Source organism: Vipera ursinii (assembly GCF_947247035.1).
Source record: "Vipera ursinii genome assembly, chromosome: Z".
NCBI classification, from domain to species: Eukaryota; Metazoa; Chordata; class Lepidosauria; order Squamata; family Viperidae; genus Vipera; species Vipera ursinii.
The window spans coordinates 101014518-101036903 of NC_139517.1; the positions used below are offsets into that span (position 1 = coordinate 101014518).

Sequence of the window (22386 nt, forward strand, 5' to 3'; positions counted from 1 at the left end):
GCTTTGCTATGCTATCTAGTACCGTACCGTACCACACCGTACCATACAATACAATACCATATCATACCATGCAATATAAACAGCCGTTCATCAGAGTTCAGGCACTTGCTGAACCTAGTGGCAGCAAGCATGTACACTTACTTCAGAGCCCCTTGTTGCACAGGTAATTCACTCTAAGCTTCATGTATGGACAATTCACCATTTTGAATATACAGATGGTAACATCATACTGGGGAGACCCAGATTTTGGTCTAAGGTGCTTTCAGATGTGTTGACAGATGAAATGCATAATGACTTAGCAAAGTGTTGCCTTTTACATTCATCCTCAAAATGGACTAATTCTGAAAGTATATTATGTGAACAAAACCATCTAATAATTCTCAAATATGGGCAAAATGTTTTCCTCACAGAATATACTGGCTGATTTTCTTTCACATTGATATTACATTTCTGAATCTAAAAGTTTCTTTTCCAGCTCTGTTGTGCATCCTGGGGCAAAGACTTAAGACTATGCCAAAAATATTGCTTTCCTGCAAATTAGTATGCCTTGCTGCCTTTTTGTCTGGCAATCAAATATGATTCAAGCTGTCATTGTTATCCTATTACATAGAGAGGTTGTTGTGTTAAATTAGAGGCCTGCATTTATTCAGACTTATGGTAGAAATTCAGAACTTGGAATCAGAATTAAAAAATAATCTAATAGACTGGCCACCTGTCTAGGGAATGAATTGAAACCTTGTTTAGGATTAGCTCATCAGTTACTAATATATCTCTATACCCATAAGACAGAAAGGCTTAAAGGGCAGATAAAGTGCTATCTAGATGTTTTCTAATTGGATGGGAACAACACAATCTCTTCATATAAAATATTTAGAAATATAGCTGCAGATGTATCCTTCTTGGATTGGGGGCAAGAAAAATGATACATAGCTATGAATATATTTTACACTGATTTAAAACATTAAAATTCCCACAATTGATTTTAAATTAATATAAAAAAGAGTGGATGTCCAATTATTTCTATATTTCTATTATATGTAAGTTTTCATTAAAAATATAGATAAACTGGGGCAATATATTCTTATATTCAGGTACAGAAATCATCCTCTTTAATTCTTTATTACATAGAATTACATGTTAAGCCAGAGCTGATTTAATTTGGAGTTTGATGCAAAGAAACTACTAGGACAAAACAGAAGCTAGCTTCAGGAAAAGTCTTACATAATGATTTCATCACTGCGTAATGGGATGGGAATGGCATATTTTTGTCCTTTTCATATTTTGACGTGCCACATGTTGGAATGTAATTCATTTTAGGAAATATGGAACCAATAGATAGTAATCTTGTCATATGGCTAGGTCAACACTCTAAAATAAATAACCTCATAGAGACTTTGTTCATCTATTTGTTTGAAGCCACCTCTATTTCCTTATATAACCATAATTAGGACTGAGTTATAATTGCAGGTTTTCCTGTTTTTATATCCTTTTTCTTTTTACTTTATTATTTTCTTTTTTATCTGTTCTTATTCTTCCTTCATACTTACAGATCAGATTTATTTTTTTGAGAATTCGGTGATAAATTTTGCATTCTCATTTAATTGAATGATATGATTCAAAAGGTAACATTGACAATAAGAATTTGGTTATTGTAAAGTACATTGCGATTTTTCTGCAGACAATATTAGCTCTGTTTCCTCTCAGCACCTTTATTATTTGTTAGCCTAATACTTAAATAGATTTCTAAAAATGTATGTATGTAGATTATTAAAGATATAGGTATGTTCATATTATGTGTGTTACTTATTTCAGGCCTGATTTGGAAAATATTAAAGGTAAAGGTTCCCCCGCACATACATGCTGCATCACAAAGAATCAAAATGAATGGAGCTTCCCTGAGTGACAGATTTAAAGCTGAAAATAATTAAATAGAAAAACATTTTAGAAGTTCCATGAGGTTAACAACCATATTTCATTATATATACTTTTTATGGTTCATATTAACTTGCTTCTTCCTTCTGTTTTTCTGACTGGTTATCTTCCCAAGGGCTTACAGTTCAGCTGATTGATAACCGTTAGTCAAACCCAGTAACTGTATCTGTCTGTGGTTGGAGAGGGGTGTGGAAGTGAATGGCATGCCATTCTGTTGTGGTTTTCCTTCAAGCTTCCAATCATGCCAGACATTGTCACAATTGTAGATATGATGGGCAAAGGAAACTGTTGGCCAACCATAAACCAAAAACTGTTATTTAGTGCCTAACAAAAGCAAAGGGAGGAGGGGGGATGCCATCTTAGCAGGCAGAAATCCCTTGGTTGGTCACATAATGTAATAAGGCTATTAAAGCCAGACTGAATGTTTTGATGATAAAGATGCATCACGTTTTATATATGACAGCTGTAGCCAGGTGCTAAGCTAAGATCTTTGCTCTGGCAAATAAACATTTTATTTTGATGGCTCTGTTTGGAGGGGGGAAGTGCCTTCTGAAGTCTTCATTAGGATGAGTGAAGGAGTATATACATGAGGAAGTGACAGAAATGATCTGTTCGATTAATAGTGGGGGGAGGGGGCAGGAGAGCACCTTGGCTGATAATGCCTGTGATATTTTGGTGTATAATACAATGGGTGATATGCAAGTTTAGGGTATCCAGAAGTCAATTTTGAAGGAGGGGATTAAGATGACCAATTTTAGTAACCTAAACTAGGAGTGCCTCCCAACTAGAGTCATTTTTAAGAAGACATTTAAAAGACTGATTGATTGATTGATTGATTGATTGATTGATTGATTGATTGATTCTCTTCAGGTGTTTTGGAAAAGAGTGTATTACTGAGGTTGAATGGAGAGAAACACTGCCATTTACATATGGGGTAATTGCTTTATGAGGAAATAATTAGCCTGCAAACAATTTTAGCCTATTGTCATCAGCAAAGCGAGTGGAATCCTGATTTTTTTTCTGCCCTCCAAATGTGATTCAGAGATTCAGCCATCCCCCACCCCACCCACCAGTAAGTTTGTATGAGCATATTGTTTGCAAGTGGTAAGGCAAGGAGGAAGGATAAAGACAGGAAGCTGAATTGACTAAACGGAGATTGGTTTATAGGTAGGTTGTGATTAGTGAAAGTCTGAATAATGTGTTCAATTTAGTGTGAATTGTAAATTGATTTCAGATCTCGTTTAATGCATCTCAAAATTCAGTTAATGTGAGGTTAACACATTGTGACTGACACTAATACAGTTGCAGTTGGGTTTTTAAATGTTGTTAAAATGTATGGATGCAAAATGGACGAAAGAGATTCTATCAGAGAAAAACAGTACAAAAATTATTGTGGGGGAAACCAGGTTCGCTTCATGTCTGCATGATTCACTTAACAACTGCAGTGATTCACTTAATTGCAGTGATTTAACAGCTGTGGTGAAAAAGATTTTAAAATGGGGCAAAGCTCACTTAACAACTGCCTTGCTTAGTAATGGAAATTTTGGGCTCAATTGTGGCTATAAGGTGAGGACTACCTGTAATTGAGAAGAACCTATATATCTTTTCCGTTTCTGTACTCTCTGCAGAGATTACCTGAGTTTAAGTTATAGAAGATAAAATGACAATTACCTGCTTAAAGAGAAGTATATAATTTCTAAATTATCTTTTAATATCCAGAGTTTGAATTGCACAAGAAACCCTCTTTTAATTGTGCACTAACAATTAATGAAAATAGCCATTCATGCTTTCACATTTCAGGTAGGAATCCTATTTAGAGATAAGGCTATTTTATTTAACCTGAAAAAATTTCTGAATGAATTAAACTTTTCTAAGCTGCACTCATACAAAATGTACATGGTTTAGTCCTATCAAAGGAGTTTTTGGTACTGAACGTATAGAACATATCTTTATGCCTTCCTGTTTCCTTCAGTTTTATAATTTTGCTTTGGCACTGTTCTCTGTTCCCATCAAAGCATTCAAAAATGTGGTCAGAGGGCGTTTTTTGTTTTTTTTTAAATCAGGTTTATATGCAGGCTGGGAAGCAGAAAATCAAATAGAAATCTGTAAAAGGATGGGACAGCAGGATGCTGACAGCACTGGAATCCAATCAGAGGAAAAGACATAAAACAATCCTGAAATACTATGCCATCTTGTCTTTGTGTCAGATTTTCTCAAAGGGAAAAATGAAGAACACAGTATGGGTCTGATGGTTTTTGGACAATTAGAGAAATCGATTTGTTTTCCAAGCCATCACTGCTGCTTCTTTTTAAATAGAATCATAGGACTGAAAGGTCTTTGGAGGTCTTCTAATCCAGCCCCCTACTCAAGGCAGGAGTCTAAACCATCCCAGTCAAATGGTTGTCCAGTATATTTTTGAAAACTGTTTATTATAATTAAACAGCTTTGTTATATATACCATTCTTTAAGCAATATATGATTAAGCTCTAAGCATTTTGTTTGATAGTCCATTAAAATAAAATTTACTATTTTTTATCCTAATTTCAGAAGCTCAAGAAACATGTTATTGTTATTTAGCTGTTTAATGAAAATTATCTGATCTAACACTTACAGTAGAAGAATGTTTCTCACCTTGGCAACTTACAGATATGTGAATTTCAACTTCCAGAATTCTCCAGCCAACATGGCTGTTGCTAAGAATTTCTTAATTTGAGATACATGCATCTGGAATTTGGCAAGATTGGAAATTGTTATACCAAATTCTGTTTCTTGGGGGGGGGAATCTCTGCATTTGTTAACACAAAGATAAATATAAAACCAAATTTCATTGAATTTAGAATATTTTGAAATAAAATGTATTTAGATTGCAGTACAATGCTGCATTCCTGAATTTGGTGAGGAGAGAGAGAACACTATATGATACTTCTCACTCCTATAAAGTTAAATACATCTCTGTTCATTCTGTATCCCATCTCTTATCTACAAGCGAATTATAATACATCAACTTTTCAATCCTGGTGCCAGATATCTTATTTTGTTGTTGTTAATTGCGAAGTCATGTCCGACCCATCGCAACCCCATGGACAATGTTCCTCCAGGCCTTCCTGTCCTCTATCATCTTCTGGAGTCCATTTAGGCTCACGCCTACTGCTTCAGTGACTCCATCCAGCCACCTCATTCTCTGTCGTCCCCTTCTTCTCTTGCCCTCAACCTTTCCCAGCATTATGCTCTTCTCCAGTGAGTCCTTCCTTCTCATTAGGTGGCCAAAGTATTTGAGTTTCATATCTTATTTTAACCTTAATCAAATAAACCAGTTTTCTATTCTTTTCTTTTACTTCCAACAGTCAGATTGAATCAAATATTGTCATAAAATTTGATTTCTGTAAAATTCTTCATACAGATTTCTTCAAGTCCTTAACAAGCCTCTTTTGTAGATCCAATAAGAAAACATTTTCCAGTTCATTCTCTTGGTTTATCACTGACAATCCTCTTTTAATTTTTAAGGCTTCAGGCACTTTCTTTTATATATCTAATAAAGCAGGGGTGTCAAACTGCTGGCCCGCAGGCCAGATTGTCATGCTGAAACCGCCCCCACCGCAGCTCCACAATGGGGAACAGTCGCGATAATAAAGTATCTTTTTTTCAAATTATTCTCTTGGCCTGTCAGTTATAGTTCTGCTTTCAAGAACTTTCTGTCTTGTCAAATAAAATATGTTCCACATCTGTCATTTCTTCATTACCATCTTTTAGACATACTCTGTCCATGGAAGCAGACTTCATTACTGATAGTATTGACACTGAAGTTGTTAATTTCTGGCATCATTCTTGAAAGATCTCTAATATTTCCAATGTTTTAAGTTTTGTGACATTTTGTAAATACTAGTATGAACTGATACTAAGAGCAAGCTCGTGGAGTTCTTTTCTGCTTAAAATCTTTAATCATCTATAATGTGCTATTTTTACTATAATATCTTTGTTATGATTTTTAATAACCAGAGTGGCCAAAATAAGTCTCCTTCCTATGAGAAGCTGTTTATTTTTATATTGATTCCAAAACCTTATAGTAAAAGTTAATACTCCAAAATTACCTGGATCCTTAATCCATTTGTAACTTTCTTAGATCAAAATCATATTTAGCTTTTTACTTTATATTTCAATTTTTTAAGTTCTTAAGCTTATAGTTTGTTCTTTTGTTCAGATTAAAGAAACTTGACCAGGATAGTAGGTTATGTGCTACCTCCTCAATAGCTGCTGCCTATACTCATTGCTTTTTTATGTTTTCAGTTTGAAAATAGTACAGCTCTGGGTTTGCTGCAGAGCATAAAAGTCAGAATCATTAATCCATTCGGTCATTATTGTCTTATTTCACCTGAAAGAAGCTCTCCAAGCATCCAGGCTAATGTTTTTTGAGCCTCGTTCCTGAGATCTCATAGCAGATTTAGCATTTAGGTTCCTTTGTATACAGAGTATATAAATGCTAATATTCTTCTTTGTTCTTAGTACATAGTTTACTCCTTGATTTTTGTGTAAACTTGTGAGTTATTTCATACAGATTTTAAATCTTTTTCAGAAGAGATTGCTCCTCAGGAAAGTACCTATAATGGTTTGAGTGAGCAATAAGTAAAATACTTTTGTTTCCATTGGTTTATTTGCTTTGCAGTGCTTTTATAAAGGCTTCAAGTAGGTAAGAGTTAACTTCCTTCATGCTTTCATTCATGTGTGCAAAGACTTTAAGCTGATACAAGTAGGAGTATGTTTGGTTAAGCAAAGTTTATTCCATGAGAAACTGACCTACTGGCATTAAACAGTTTCTGTTCAAAAGTTTCCCATCATAATGTCAGATAGAAATATTTTCAGTTGGAGAGGCCCAAAACAAATATACCTTATTGCTCAAAATCGGAATGACAAACGCTAGGTGTTTTTAAGTAAAAGAGATTCCAGTGTTAAATAAATTATTTTAATATGCTTGTAATAGTATAATTTTAATCAAAGTTAATTTTCTGGATTGTAGTTCTGCTTTAATGCCCTGATATATGATATGATATATATGAATTGGGGACATTTTTTATTATTTGGTCAGCAAATTTCACTTGTTATTGTAGTATAAGGAAAAAGATACATCACAAATTAGTTTCTACCAGTGAGATCTTTATCCCACCAGCTAGACAAAAGGAAGAATGTAATGCAGAAGTAGCCAAATGAAAGTTCCCTAATCCTCCTTTATGGTCAGAGGAATAAAACTGTTTAATGTCTACTTTTTACTCTGTATGGACAACAAATAATTTTTTTAAAAAAAAGTCCAATCTTTCAAAAGCTATCTGGTTTCCAGATATATTGAATTTCAACTTCTACAATTCCATCAGCAGACCTCTTCCTTCATACATGTTTGCATTCCAATTGTATGTGCTTCTCATTTTCTCTTTTGGCAGATCCTTTTGATTATAAAAACATTATAATACCTAAACATTAAGAGTTTAACAATGTTATACTTTTTAAGGCTAAAACAACAAAATTCATATGGTGATTCTAAATCTAACAAATATATGGAGATGTAACTATAAGCTGCCACAGAAGTTATTTTTGTTGTAGCAAAATGCCCCACTGCCTAAGGAATGAGATATCCCATGTGGTTGTAATACGGAAGAACCATTTCCACAAAGAAAAGAACCACATATGCAAGCAGAACTTTATTTTCAGTTTCCCATATTGTGAAGGCAATGAACAATAGCAATAAGCGGCAGCCCTAAAAAGTACAAAGCAAATTTCAACTGTACATGATTTCTTATCATTCATGTAAATAGTTATTTTGGATAAAGGCCAGAGTGTTTAATCTCACTCTTTTTTTATTTTTTTTAAAAATTGTCTTCTAATAAAAACATAACCCAAGCAAACCTGTCTCTAATCTTCATGGATTCCTTATCTTGTTTCAAGGTTCATTACCAATCAAAAGGGTTGACATAAAGATACAGAATCTGCATTGTGAGGGCACATCCAGCCTTCATTCTTAGATTTTTCTGAGACAAGCTACATGATATTCTTGAGATGACCAAACAAATGTGAGACAATCTCTGTTATACTTGGATGTTCCATTTATTGTAGAGGAGTTCACATGTGTATTTGATCCTTGTATCTGCTTTCATTTCTATGACATTTGAACTCAAGATTTTTTCCACAGGAAAAAAACCCAGCCAAACTGGGGGTTTAGAAACTACTAGGAAGGAGTATCTTTAACAATCATGGGAGAGACAAATCATATTATTCATGTGGTTTCTTCTTTGATCAATTTATAGACTTACGTTTCCTTTATTGATTAGATAAAAGAACTTTCCCCAGACAATTGCTGATGCATAAAAATGCTTTCCTGACTAACCATCTGACTAAGCTACAAGGTTGCTTTAAAGCAGATAATCTAGAGCCTTGAAAGATAAAATAGATTAATCCTATACCTAAATGATCTACTGTATTACCTGGTGGGGCTACCAGAGGGCACTCCTTGCAGTATCTGCTATACTGTTTATACCAATAAACTTGATAATTTATCTGTTATAATATAGCTTTTTCATATGTAGCTTAGTCAAATAGTCAGGAATTTACCACATCTTCATAGAGTAAGGCAAAATTAATAATCTCTAGGTTTTACTATATCTTGAGGACAACTGAGTTAGTCGTACATATTTATGGGTACCAGTTCATAAAGGCTGAATGAGGCTTCCCTTTGATCCCCAACACCAGGGGTCCCCATGCTGGCTGGGGAATTCTGGGAGTTGAAGTCCATAGGTCTTAAAGTTGCCAAGGTTGGGGACCCCTGCCCAACACCATTCCTCATGTTCTTTGCACAGTACTCTTTCTAGCCTTCTAGTAATTTCTTTTCTTGAATTACTTTGTTGGCTTCTTTAACTAAAAAAGTCTCTGGTAAAGCGTCATTCAGTCCAAATACTTGATTTCTTATGTGGCTTGGTTTCAACTGCCAAGCATTTTAGTGCCTGGTAGGAAGCAACATCCTACATAAGTTGCTAGTTTGAGGCCTATGGTTGTAGTGGTCAAGATAAGAATTTAGAGTATTCAGGAAACACTATCTAAGATCTCAAGCCAAGTACAACCATTCATCATCTTTAATTAAATCTATTTTTATATAATTATTGTGGCTCCAAGATCCCTAATAACAGTTAAGCCTCCATTCAAGCTTCCTATGATCATTTCCAGAACCTGTTGTACAAGAATCAAATTGCATATATATTCATGTTAGTTCTTTCTGTACAACATTGTTCTCTAGAGTGCCCAAACAGGCTTGACGATTTATATGTTATAGCAACTTTATTTCCTGTTTCCGTTTTCACCAACATTTGAGTTTTCTGTTGACCTGCAGCAATTTATGTTCTGGCATTTCTATCATGTTTCTACTCCTTAGTTGAAGAATGTTCACTTACCCATCATAATGTCAAAACTTTTAGAAAAATAGTGTTGAAGGATTAAATTGGATACCTTTACAGTACATGGACTTTGAGCTAATTATTCCCCACTAATAAACTGCTTTTTCCTCACTTTGCTAAAAGATAGTTTTTAAATTATGTAAATGTGATAATTACATATTGTGAAAAAATCTTTGTTGTTACATTCTGTATAAATACACACATGAATAATGTATGTACAGAACCATATAGAGAAATTAAATAAATAGGCAGTGCTGCATCATGAAGCCATCATTTGAATCCCCATCTTTTTATTAGTTTTTTGCCCTTTTCTGCTTGATATCTCAAGTATCATCCAACAGCATCTTTTCTGGTCATACTCTTTCACATGGGTGTTTATAAATAGGAAAGGGGGGGAAACAAATATAAATCATAAAATGTTTTGAATTAGCATAGTAACATATTAGAGTGAATGTCCAAAATAAGGAGACGGGGTCAACCACAACAGAAGGCTAATAAGTGCTCATACATCTGTTGTATGTCCAAATATAGATCTGTATTATGACATGCGGTATTCATAATTTCAGATATTCTCCAGATGCACATGTGATCATAGATAGTTTGCAGTTTGAACATTCATTGTAACAAATATAATTCTTTTTTGTAGGCCGCAACAGTGTTCCATAATTTGAAGAATCCTGTTGAATGCCAAAGACTAATAGGAAGGATTAGAGGGCAAAACTGTGTTGATGGTTTTTCCTTTTATGCAATATGGCCAGGGTGGATAATGGTTAAGCAATAATTGAAGCAATATTCAGGCCTCAGGGAATCCCTGCATTAAAATAGTAAAAATTCAAACACTTCACAATATAATTCACTTCTAACCTACATAGTCTTTACACAACAGCAAATTCACAGGCTTGCAGCTGAATTGCAGCATGTAATAATTCTCACCATTGTAAGCACCAGGATTGCAAGTCTGAAATTTACTTATTTCAGTTACAATGTCTCAGATAAAATCTAGGCTTCTCCTGTTGAGAAAGGATGAATTAAGCCCTAGTATGGATATTTATTGAATTCTGAGGTTAATGTCTGAGTATCTACATATACAATACTTATTTTGTTACAGCTTACTTATTCTATAAGGGAGGGAACGTTTTTTGTAGCCGAGGCTTGGGGGGGGGGGCAGAGCAGCCATTTGCTATGGCTACAAGGAGAGGTATATGGAGCCTGAGGTTGTTTTTCTTTCATTATGAGAAGGGACATTTAAGAGGTACTATATAAGTAATAAGTAACTTCTTTAGAGGTTATCTTTACCTCTAAATATCTTTATCTCTAAACTTCAATTGTCCTGAGAAAATCAGCAGAACACTAATATGTTGGATGTTAATGTGTGATCGAGGGGACTTCAGAGGGTAAAAAAACAGAATGGAGGTCGTCTACTCCTTTTTCAAGTGCTTGATAGCTCTGGAGATTTTTATGCTGAGATGCCAGAAGGGTAGAATTTTGAAAACTCAAGAAGAGGGAAATTCACCTTGTTTCTTCGTGGTTCACTTTAGGCAGTAGGCCAAGCATAGCCCTTTTTAGGAGTGTCTTTGATCTCTTCTGGTACTTAGTTTTCATTAGTGTTTTTGTGTAATGAAAATGTTTGTATTGGCTTTAATTCATCCATAAAGTAATTTGGACACTTTTTTCAGTTTCTGCCCTGCCCACTAGTGGCTAACTCTGAAAACTGCCATAGTATTGCCATCTGAAGAAAAAAAAACCTACTGAATCATTTGAAAAAAGAAAAATACATAACTTAGGCAAAATGGTTTATAGAGATGGATAAGTCAGGAAATGCAAAAGTATGTAGTCATTTTACCACTTTTATTTATTTTTTTAAAATAAAAATGTGGAAGCAAGATTGGATGAACAAAATCAGAAAAACGGATAAACAATTATCAACAAATTTATTTAATTTTTTCCCAACCAAGGAAGCCATTTTGTAATCTGAACCATCAATATTGATACCACTTTAACCAAAGCAAAATTCCATCACATTCCACAAACTGCCCAGGAATTGCAACTTCCTGCCAGTTTTCTCATTGACTTTCGTTGTTGGAAGCCAGCAAGTAGATATAAGGAGACCCTTGCTTAATGACTTGTGATCCTGGTTTAACAAGGAACTGTTGGGATTATAGGCCATATAGGAGCATAACCTATAGGTAGTCCTCAATTTACAACAGTTCATTTAGTGTCAGTTCAAAATTACAGCAGCACTGAAAAAATGACTTATGACCATTTTTCACACTTATGACCATTGCAGCATCCCCATGGTCTCATGATCAAAATTCAACTGGTTGTCAACTGACTCATTTTTATGATGGTTGCATTTTCCCAGGATCATGTGATGACCTTTTGTTAACTTCTGACAAGCAATCAATGGGGAAGCCAGATTCACTTAACAACCATGTTACTAACATAACAGCTGCAGTGATTCACTTAACAACTATGACAAGAAAGGTTATAAAATGGGGCAAAATTCACTTAACAAATGCCTCATTTAGCAAGATAAATTTTGGGCTCAGTTGTGGTCCTAAATTGAGGACTACTTGTACTGTTTTACAGTTGCATTGCTAAGCAATAAAATTCTGTCCCAATTTCTGTTGAAAAGTGAAGTCTATTTGTATGCAACCTATTCTTATAGATTTATTTGTTAAAAATCTGTGAATGATTTTATTTGCTTTTTACTGTATGACTAGAACCATAACATCTTTAGAAGAATTGCAAAAAAAAATCAGTTGCTATTTATTTACAGAGGAAAACATTGTCCTATTTTTAGGATTACATAAATATACAATATTTTCTTAATCTTGTTTGGTATGCATATCTTTATATCTTAATGTTACATATGACACCAATAAAGTATCTGTGTGTGCATGTGTATATTAAATGTATTGCCACAAAATGACATAGATACACACACACTCATTTAGTAGTTCTGTAATTTGGAATTAAAATAGGCATTTGTAAAGAAATTTCTATTTTCTTACCATTCACATTGAAATTAATTGCTGGAACCAGTATTTTTTTCATCACTTTAATTGGCACAACTTTACTGCTTCGCATTTATAATAAAAATTTGGTCAAAGTGATCCTATTGGTCAATATTAATTCTTAATTACAAATATAGAAAACAAATGATGACAGCTGCTTGCATTATTCTATTATTTATCTTTTTAAAAAAGCAGGATTAGATTTAACGAAGAGAAGAGTGAGGGGTGACATGATAGCAGTGTTCCAATATCTCAGGGGCTGCCACAAAGAAGAGGGAGTCAAGCTATTCTCCAAAGCACCTGAAAGCAGGACAAGAAGCAACAGATGGAAACTAGTCAAGGAGAGAAACAACCTAGAACTAAGGAGAAACTTCCTGACAGTTAGAACAACTAACCAGTGTAACAACCTGCCTCCAGAAGTGGTGAATGCTCCAACACTGGAAGTTTTTAAGAAGAGACTGGACAGCCATATGCCTGAAATGGTATAGGGTTTCCTGCCTGAGCAGGGGGTTGGACTAGATGACCTCCAAGGTCCCTTCCAACTACTTCTTCTTCCTCTTCTTCTTCTTCTTCTTCTTCTTCTTCTTCTTCTTCTTCATTATTATTATTATTATTATTATTATTATTATTATTATTATTATTATTATTATTATTATTTATTTTTAACCAGATTTCAATTCAACTTATTTTTAGTTTAGTTTTCTCTTGTTTTTATTTTAATATTTATGCTTAATTTTTAAACTCTTGTCTGGAGCTTGGCGGTTCAGCAGAGACCACATGTTTTGCTTACAGAAAGTTTCAGATTCAGTCCTTTATGCTACGAATAGAGTAGGGTAGAGCCGAACGTAACAGAACAGAATAGAATCTGAAAGGGAGCTGGGAGGCCTTCTAGTCCCTGGACTAGATTATACCATTTCAGACAAGTAGCTGTCCAGTCTCTTCTTAAAAACCTCCATGATGAAGAGCCTACATCCTCTAAAGACAAGCTGTTCCACTGATTAATTGTCCTCACGATTAGGAAGTTTCTCCTTAATTCCAGGTTGCTTCTCTCCTTGATTAGTCTCCATCCATTGTTTACTTCTAAGACTTTGCAGAGTTACAGTACACCTGCTTATATATTTATATTTTGAAAAGTGATAGCCCAAGCATCAGCATGACTGCTACATTCCTTTTGAGTTCCATCAACTCATGAATGATTTTATGTCTTTTCTTAATATGACCACTTCCTTCCTTCTCCCCACCCCCATCTTTTTTCTAAATGGAGTGGGATGGTGGTGGAAGAAACCTGCTTGTTTGACATTGCTACTTAGCAATGTGCTTTTTTCAATACCACGGCAAATGAGAATTGTTATTTTTCAGTAGAAAAAGTTACTTCTATAAGCTGTTGAATTATAAATTTTTATAGAGAAGTGCTTTATTAGCCTTTGGATTCTGAATTGTTCTATGTATCCCAATATGTAATAATACTGTATAGGTTCTGGCATTCTTTGAAAGAAGTAAAAACAAAGTTCCAGAGTTATATATCACAAGCAGATGTTTAATCAAGGTAAACTAAGTAAACGTGGTGTGTTTTTTTTCTTCAAATGCCCTCTCATACAGAATTTTGGAAATCTCGTGACACATAGCTACCCGACATTTGATTTTGAAGGTTAATTACCCGGCATTGACTTTAGAGGTTAATTTCTTTTGGTTTCCATATCTGCCTTTCAGACCAGAATTTGAGGCTGCTGTATTGGCAGTTCTAGAGTTTCTGTCATGGCTCTTGTTTGGATTAGAAATGTTTTTTTGTTAAACATGAATTTCCCTTTCCTATGTAACATATTTGCTGGATTTTGTCATGCTGTGAGGTGGTTTCCAGTGAGTTAATCTGTTGAAAATGCTTTGTTATTCATGCCTGGCTCAGGATTAATAATTCTTCAAGAACTAGTATGAGTCTTGCAAAATTGCCAATTTAATACAAGGGCTTTCTTAAATGCAGAACTTGGGGAGTTTCCTCACATTAACCCGGAGTTTTGTGCCTGTGGTTTCAGTAACCAACATCCATCAAATTAGCCCAAAGTATTTGTAATTGTCACAGAGAAATACATACAGCAAATGACTTCTTTTTTGGAAAAAAAACACCTCTTCTTTAGAGGGGTTATAGTTAGCAAGGATTTTTTTTCTACTTCAGTGAACATGCTGGTTGTTTTTTTTCTGTCACCAGGTGGTAGAAGTTGGCTGAAAAGCAGCTGTCTAAAAGTTCAGTACTGAACTCTGGGAGCAGGAAGCATTGGATGAGGTTCAAAATGTGTGCTTTGGGACAGTGAGCAATTGAAGAAACTGAAGTAGCTAGTATTGGAAATCATGGGAGAAAGCTGGATGGATGATCTTCAGATATCTTTTAATTACTGGATTGAAAATGTGTGTGCTTTTTTTTTAGGCCACTTTTCCGTGGAAACTCTGATGTTGATCAGCTAGGAAAAATCTTTGAGTAAGTATTAGCTTCTTTCATTTTCTGTCAAGATCATTTGCTCAATAATTGATTTTTTGTTTTGTTTAATAAGTGTACAGTATTCACTCATTTTCTTACACAAGAGTCCAGATACTTGCTTCTAAGCTGACTTATGGTGTGGGTATTCCAAGATGATTGGATCTGGAATAAGATACATGTAAGTCCCACTGATAGCAGTGAAATATGGTTAGGCAGAAATAATTTCCATTCATTTCAATGGGAACTGCATACAATAGCCAGGATCCAACCCAGTGCATCCTTTAGTGGAGAAAATTAGATCTTCTCTTCTCAACCTGTCAGAATCCATTTATATCATATTCATAAATGGAATGTTTCAAACATTATTCCATGGATTCTGCCATCTCCCGAAGAGACGAGAATAGATGTGTATTAAACCGGTATTAGGCATTTCAAAGGAAAGGAGAAGCCTTTTGAACTGGGGAAACAAAAGGGGGGGCTAGCATCTGGCTTTTGTCATGGAAGAGAGCAATAAACATGAAGGGTCCTAAGTTCCTTTTTCCCACGAGAGGGATGATATGAGATAAAGGATGGGGGACTGACCAAATGGGGTTAAAGGGGGTTAAACCGGGAACTCTTTATAAGGGTTTACTTCGTGGAATAATATTAAGTCCTGTCTCGTTTCCTACAACCAAGCATGTCATAGTAAAGATTCTTTTTGGAATAGATTTGACTCCAAGAATTTTGTCTTCCTAAGACGTGGTTTGGGGTGGGTCCTGACACAACCTTTCTCCAACAAGACTTTGTATCAAATCTGAATATATGGAGGTCACCAAACTTTACTGCTTTGTTTAACTTTTTATAAGTTTTAGTTTTTAAAGTATATCCTCTGCCAGCCTTGCTGAAGTGTTGAATCCCACAAATATTAAAAGTTGTGCATATTCTTAGGGATCCTTCAGAATTTTAAAAATGTCTATAGATAATCTTATTGCTTATACTTTTTCAGTTTTAAAATCAATCAATCCATCAATCATCTAGTTATGATTCCATGCTGTACTGGGTAGTTGTTGACATTTAATTGTTCCATCTGGGCCAAATAGAAAATCAAGTATTTCTCCTTCTCCCAATTTTCTATTACCTCCATCTATCCTAAGGGTTTCGGGAAGTGGAGGGGCATGAAGGCTAAAGTGCCACCCTTTTCTGGGTCTTAGGTGTTTTCCTATCAGAGAACTAGTGAACCCTACAGTCTGAGCATTTCTAGTAGAAAGATAACTACTATTTTTGAGCTGGCAGTATTAAGATAAAATCTAACAATACTCCTATATTCAGGCTCTGCTTGCTTTACATCATCATCATAAGGACAATTGGTGTCTTACTAAACTCTCTTTCGATAGCAAAGTAAGTGGCATATAAATTTAATAACTAAAACAAAACAGGTAGCCTGGTGCAGCTAAGTATTCCGTTTGCAAATTGGTTCGTTTATATCATTTGTTGTATCAAGAAACTCAAATACAAATCAATTCTACAGTGCATTCAGATTTTCATCTATATATCAGTTTACATTAAGCGATGCTGTGAATATGATAGTATATTCAAGTATTGTGGTTTCTGGTCAAATAAATGATATGCATGCAGAAGTTCACTTTTATATATGGATTCCATTGTAGGATTAGAGCAAGGTGGCATCTGGGAAGATGGCATAAAGAGAAAAGGAGTGAAGGAAAGAAAAATTCCACCTTTATTGTCTTCCTAACTTTGCTTTTTGCTTTTCCACATTTGAATATATTAAATTCTCAGTGTTTGCTAGACAAAAAGTATATTTATTTTAGTTTCATTTGACATATTTATAATTAAATTGAGTAGCATATTGGATAAAACATGCCTGTCTGCCTATCTCCTCTTTATAGGCATCATTCCTTCTGAGTCAAGACTAGATTGATTCATTTGGAAAGCTTTCTTCTACTTAAAAAAAGCAGCAAAAAGGAAAGACTTGTTTGGGCTAATGGCTAGAAAGGCACTAGCCTAGAATTAAGAGACCTTAGCCATGAAAGACTCCTTAGCCATAAAAGTTAGCTGGGTGATTTTGGGCCAGTCTCTTTCACCCAAACTACCTCGCCAGGTTGTGGTTGGGGGAAAAACAGGAAGAGGAAGGTTTCTTTGATATTTTTGTTGCCTTGAGTTATTTATACAAATAGTAAAGGTAGTGTGTATGTATGCCAAATGTCTGCCAAATGACAAATCTTCCACTGATAGTGTCTTCACAATGCCATCAATACATTTCATAGCAAAAAAGAAATCATCAAAATCTGAGGGATGCTGCACCCTGGTGGCACAGTTTTTTAATTCCAAATCATCTGACATAACTGCATTAATTGCTATTATAAAGTCTATGTGTTGCATTTAAAAAGAAGTGAATTTTTTAATTATATGAACGAGCACACACATTTCAGTTTCTCTTTTTCCATTATTACTTTACCATTCCCAATTTCAGACTGTATATTATTTGGAAACCAGCACTTCCCTGTTTATATTATAATGTGCAGTGTACATTGAATATTGTTTAATATTGATGGTGTTAACCACACTAATGTTTCTCTGCAGTTGTGAGAAACAACAGATACTCCTATTTCAAATCTTCAAACTGATTTTCTAACAAAAAGTTTAACATAAAGAATAATTTAACATTACAGGGAAGTATATATAGGTAATTTGGACATGAGGCAAATATTTCTTCCTAAACTATTTAAAGGGCATCAGCCCAACTCCAAACCCATCTATGCTATAAGATCATCTTTGGGGAATTGGCTAACTCAACATTAACATTAGAGTTAGGGAGGCATTTAAGTTAAGACTCCCTTATTGGTAACTCTAGTTCCACAGAACTCATTTCCAAAATGCGTAATGCTGGCACCATTTGTGACACTTTTATGAATGCTCTAAAACAGCGGTCCCCAAACTCTGGTTTCAGCAACATCAGCGGGGGGAAGGGGATGGTTTTGCGTGCACAAGCAAGTCGCACAAATGGAGCTTCCTTGGCTCAACCTTCACTTGTGTAACCAGGTTGCCAACAAACTGAGGAATGGTAGCAGTCTGCAGACTGGGGGTTTGGGGACTCCCTGCTCTAAAACAGTCTATTTTGTTTGCTTTCTAATTGAGGTTTTATTATTTTAGTTGTCATTTTAAAAGAAAGCATTTAATGTAAGGTGCTTTTACAATTTTATATTAAAACCTCTTAAGTGAATGAAAATTCACAATTGAGAACCATCATCAGATACTGAAACAAACATTGTAAGAACTAATGTTTCACTTGGAATAAGTGCTTGTTCTTGTCTTCTATACAGAGTAATTGGTCTTCCTGAAGAAGAAGATTGGCCTATTGATGTTGCCCTCCCAAGGAATGCTTTTGCCTCTCAATCCCCACAGCCCATTGAACTTCTTGTAACAGATATTGATGAACTGGGCAAAGACTTGCTACTTGTAAGTATCTGTAATAGTAAAATTTTAGAAATAAGCAGTCTCTCATGGAACAAAAAAGTCAACAATATATATAATTGTCTGTTGCTGAGCTGAGAAAGAATGTGGAAGAGTCTTCTCCAGTATCAAATAAAAGCTAAAAGTGCTTAGGATATATCAAGAAATATCCTTAAATATAAATTTTGAGAGGAGATAAGGATCTCAAATCTAAAGCCACATATTCACCTTCATTCCACAGAATAAACCAAAAACATCCAGCAATCACAAAATACTCTGAAAAAAAATATTTATTTATTTGTTTTTATTATTAAACTTTGTGCCCCCCTCCTTGCCAAAGGCAACTTTAGGCTGCATTATCCCAAATAGAATTAGTGGATCTACAGCCATGGGTATACAATAGCTGCATTCCCCTGCTAGAACCTCCTCTGAAATTTCCCCCCCCCCAATAACAGCCCATGGTGTTAGGGTTTGGAGAAGAAGGAGAATGTTAGACAGAATAAAAGATGATGTTGAAAAGATCAGATTATGATGTCGTTAAGCCTTTCTTGAATAAATAGGCTTAGTTATATTAAAAAAAAATCCAATCAGTAACTGAATGTTCTCTCATTGCATTCTTAAATAATTTGCATCATATTGACTATAACCAGGCCCCCAGTGTGTCATTTTGATGTCATATCTTGGGCTGCTATTACCACTGGTTTCTATTAAAATAAACGAAGGAATACTTTTATGATGTCTTGTTTTCCTAAAAAATACTTTAAAAGTGGACATGTTCCATTTGAAATAATTTAACAGTATTTAGATACTTTATTAATGGCACCATGATTTTACCTCTGTAATTCATTCAACAAGTCTTGCAACAAAATAATTTTCTTTTTCACAAATGAAATTATACACATTAACAAAAAAATCTGAGATAGAATAACTGCAGTACTTATGAGAAATGAGATCATATCAATCAAATCAGAATTTACTGGAATTTAATAACCTGTGTAATAACTGTAGTAAATACAATAGTGCGTGAAACTAAATGTTACCCATGCAGCACATATATATTAATCATCTAAGAAACTGGTGAACAAATGAAATGTATCCCATAGAATTTTCATTGTAGAATATATATCTCTTTCTTGGTAGAATAATAACACTTAATACTTCAGAACTGATGTGGCATTGTTTGGGATTTTACTTAGTACATTTATTAATAGTGTTAATGATGAAGCATAGTCATCTTCAAGATGACTTTGACTCCTAGTGAGTCTGTAGTTTTCTTGATAATAGTATAGGTAGTGTTTGATTTGCAATCACAATTAGGACTGAAACTTTCATAGCTAAGTGATGATTGTTTAATAAATTGGTCCCAATTTTATGATTTTATTGCTCCAGTCATTAAGGGAATCTCATGATTGTTAAGTGAATCTGGCTTTCCCTACTGACTTTATCAGAAGCCCCCTGGGAAGATCATAAATGTCAATCATGTGAACCCAAGACATTTCAACTGTTGATTTTGGTCACGTGACCATAGAGATACTGTGATGGTTGCAAGTGCGAGGACTGATCGTCACTGTTCTCAGCACATTGTAACGTCAAACAGTTGTTAAATGAATGATTGAAAATTGAGAACTACTTATATTCTAACAGTTTACTATTGATTTTTCTAACTAATTTTCCAATTTAATCTAAAATTCTGTGGTTTTCTGTTGGTCTCTCTTTCAAGTATTACCTGCATAGCTTTTTTCAATAACTCAAGACTAATTACATGCTGCTTCTCTTAAAAGCAGTGCTGATGACAACATAGACAAAGCTTTGACTATATCTTAAAAAGATCATTATGTAATAAATCCTTGCCTTTTCTTGATAAGTTTTTTGGCCAGCAGTAGAAAAAGTGTGTTGCTGGATCAACCAGAGTGTTGCCTACTATTAATTATTTTCTCTATCTTATACAGAAATGTCTGACATTCAATCCTATGAAGAGAATATCAGCTAATGATGCCTTAACCCATCCTTATTTTCATGACTTGGAGAAATGCAAAGAGAATACAGATTCTGATGTGTCCTCCAGTCAAAACTCCACAGAGATGAATTCACTGTAAGGCTTTATCAGGCTAACCTAAGGATGAACAAAATAGTTTGATAAGATCACTGTTAAAGGTAAAAGGCATCATTGCATGTTTGAAAACTTTATAGAAGACTTCACATAATTGTGTAGTTCTTCAAAATGATGCTCTGCCTCTCCCAAGGAAAAGAACCTAGTTAGGCATGTTTTGACAATGAAACAATGCAAGATACAAAAACTTTAAATGGGTTCCACTATAGTTTGTTGTTTGTTAATCTATCTGGAAATCTACAGAATGAGAGAAGCTGTTGATCAGTTTTGCTGCCTTTTTCTTCTAGTGTTGAATGGTGCCACCATGGATTAGAAGAATTCAGTCTATCTACCAAAACATGACTTGATTTCTGTTTCTGGGTGCTGAAGTTTGATTTGGTGCTCCTCTGGGAGTTATGGTGGTAGTTTGTTTTGCTGTTTATTTGCTTGATCGTGAATTCAGAAATATTTTTGAAATAATATTTAAAAGAGTGACATTTGAATCTCTCTACCCTAAAGTTAAGAGAAAAATGTAAAAGATACACCTGGCTATTATAATCCACAGGATCCTTCCTTAATAAGAGATGGAAGATGATAACATTTTATTGTGTCTGTGACTTAATCTTCAAATATTAATATATACATTTGATAAAGGGAACAGGTGGTTTTAAAGAAATTAATTTGTAGGGATCATTCCTGTGATCCACTAAATTTATGTCAGTCACTGCACAACATTTCATCTTTATCTTTTCTGATGAAAATTATGAATTTCAGTTTTATCATTTTCAGATTCAAGGATGAAATAAGAAAAAAATAAGTGTTCATATGCACACCTTATTTTGCTTGCCCATATATGCACACATGTGTACATAAACTAAAATGGCAACCTGAAAATAGCTTCTCCAAAATAAGCCCTCTTGGATTTAGTGAGGCACAGCTTTGTATAGAATTGAATCTTTAATAAGTTATAAACTGTTCCCATTTATTTGTGACTAAACCTCCATTGAATCCCATTCTGCAGAGCACATACACACACATTAAAAAAATCTGCAGTCCTGTGCGTTTTTCTCCTGAGGGTAAATTATTTTGAACAAAATGTGCTGTATTCAGCTGCAGATATATAAAAAGCTGGTCCTTTGAAATCTCTGGGACAATAAAGTATGAGTAAAATCCACAGGGATAATAATGAAAGTACTGTATGGCAGTGTAAATATGAATCTAATTTACTGAAACTCACTTCTACTTAAACATGCATTGGATTATGCAATGAGAAAACAGGTGCTCATAGCTGGCATTCAAGCCTGTATGTCATGATTGCAATTAACTCAGGCACCTTCACATTTGCTTCAAGTTTGCTTCCAGTCTGACATTTTATATAATTCAATAATTTTATTTTTCTATATGAAAATATTAGAAAACCATACTTATTAATGTTGCTCTGCCCTACTTTGCCTTTCACATTTGCTTTATCAAGAAGCCAACTTTATGAATAAGTCACATGGATATGTTAGCACAAATATTTTAAATCTTGCATTATATGTCTGTATGTTTTAGAGTTTTTGTAAAAAAAATAGAATTTTAAAAAGAAATTTTATTTTTGTAGCATGGTTTGATGAAATATTCTTAATCCATTTCTCATTTGGTTGCCTTAGTGTGACTCTAATATAGCTTCAGTGCCAATATATTAATGGTTGCAGCAAATCAGAAGATGCAGGTGCTATTGGAACTAATCAATGGATTATACTCTTATCTATTATAATTGTTGCTCTGCTATCTAATTCATTTTTGTTTACTGAGTTATATCAATCATTTCTTTATTCTTTGAATGTTAATTCCTGGGATAAGTCCCCAATATTTTCCTGTAAAGTACTCATTCATTTTATTTGTACCCTATATAAGGGATGAAAAAGTGCATGTATCCAAAAAATTAAGGATTGCATTTGGTTTGTTTTCCTAGGTGGTGTATCTCAATAATTTGTTCTCAGTGAACACAGGAAG

General features: G+C 34.5%; 1 protein-coding gene across 4 annotated transcripts in view; it reads left to right on the forward strand.

Moving 5' to 3' along the window:
- The window catches only part of CDK6 (cyclin dependent kinase 6), a 116207-nt gene that overhangs the window by 84571 nt on the left and 9250 nt on the right, over window positions 1–22386 (forward strand). For 2 of the 4 annotated variants that reach the window (XR_014494099.1, XR_014494100.1), the window contains exons 6-8: window positions 14799–14849; window positions 18170–18305; window positions 20249–20453. Coding sequence is in view for 2 of the 4 variants with exons in the window: in XM_083376378.1 (XP_083232504.1) it covers window positions 14799–14849; window positions 18170–18305; window positions 20249–20391 (330 nt within the window). In the remaining 2 variants the exon portion in view is untranslated. The remainder of the gene's footprint in view (window positions 1–14798; window positions 14850–18169; window positions 18306–20248; window positions 20454–22386) is intronic. The other 2 variants (XM_083376378.1, XM_083376379.1) reach the window with 1 other exon arrangement.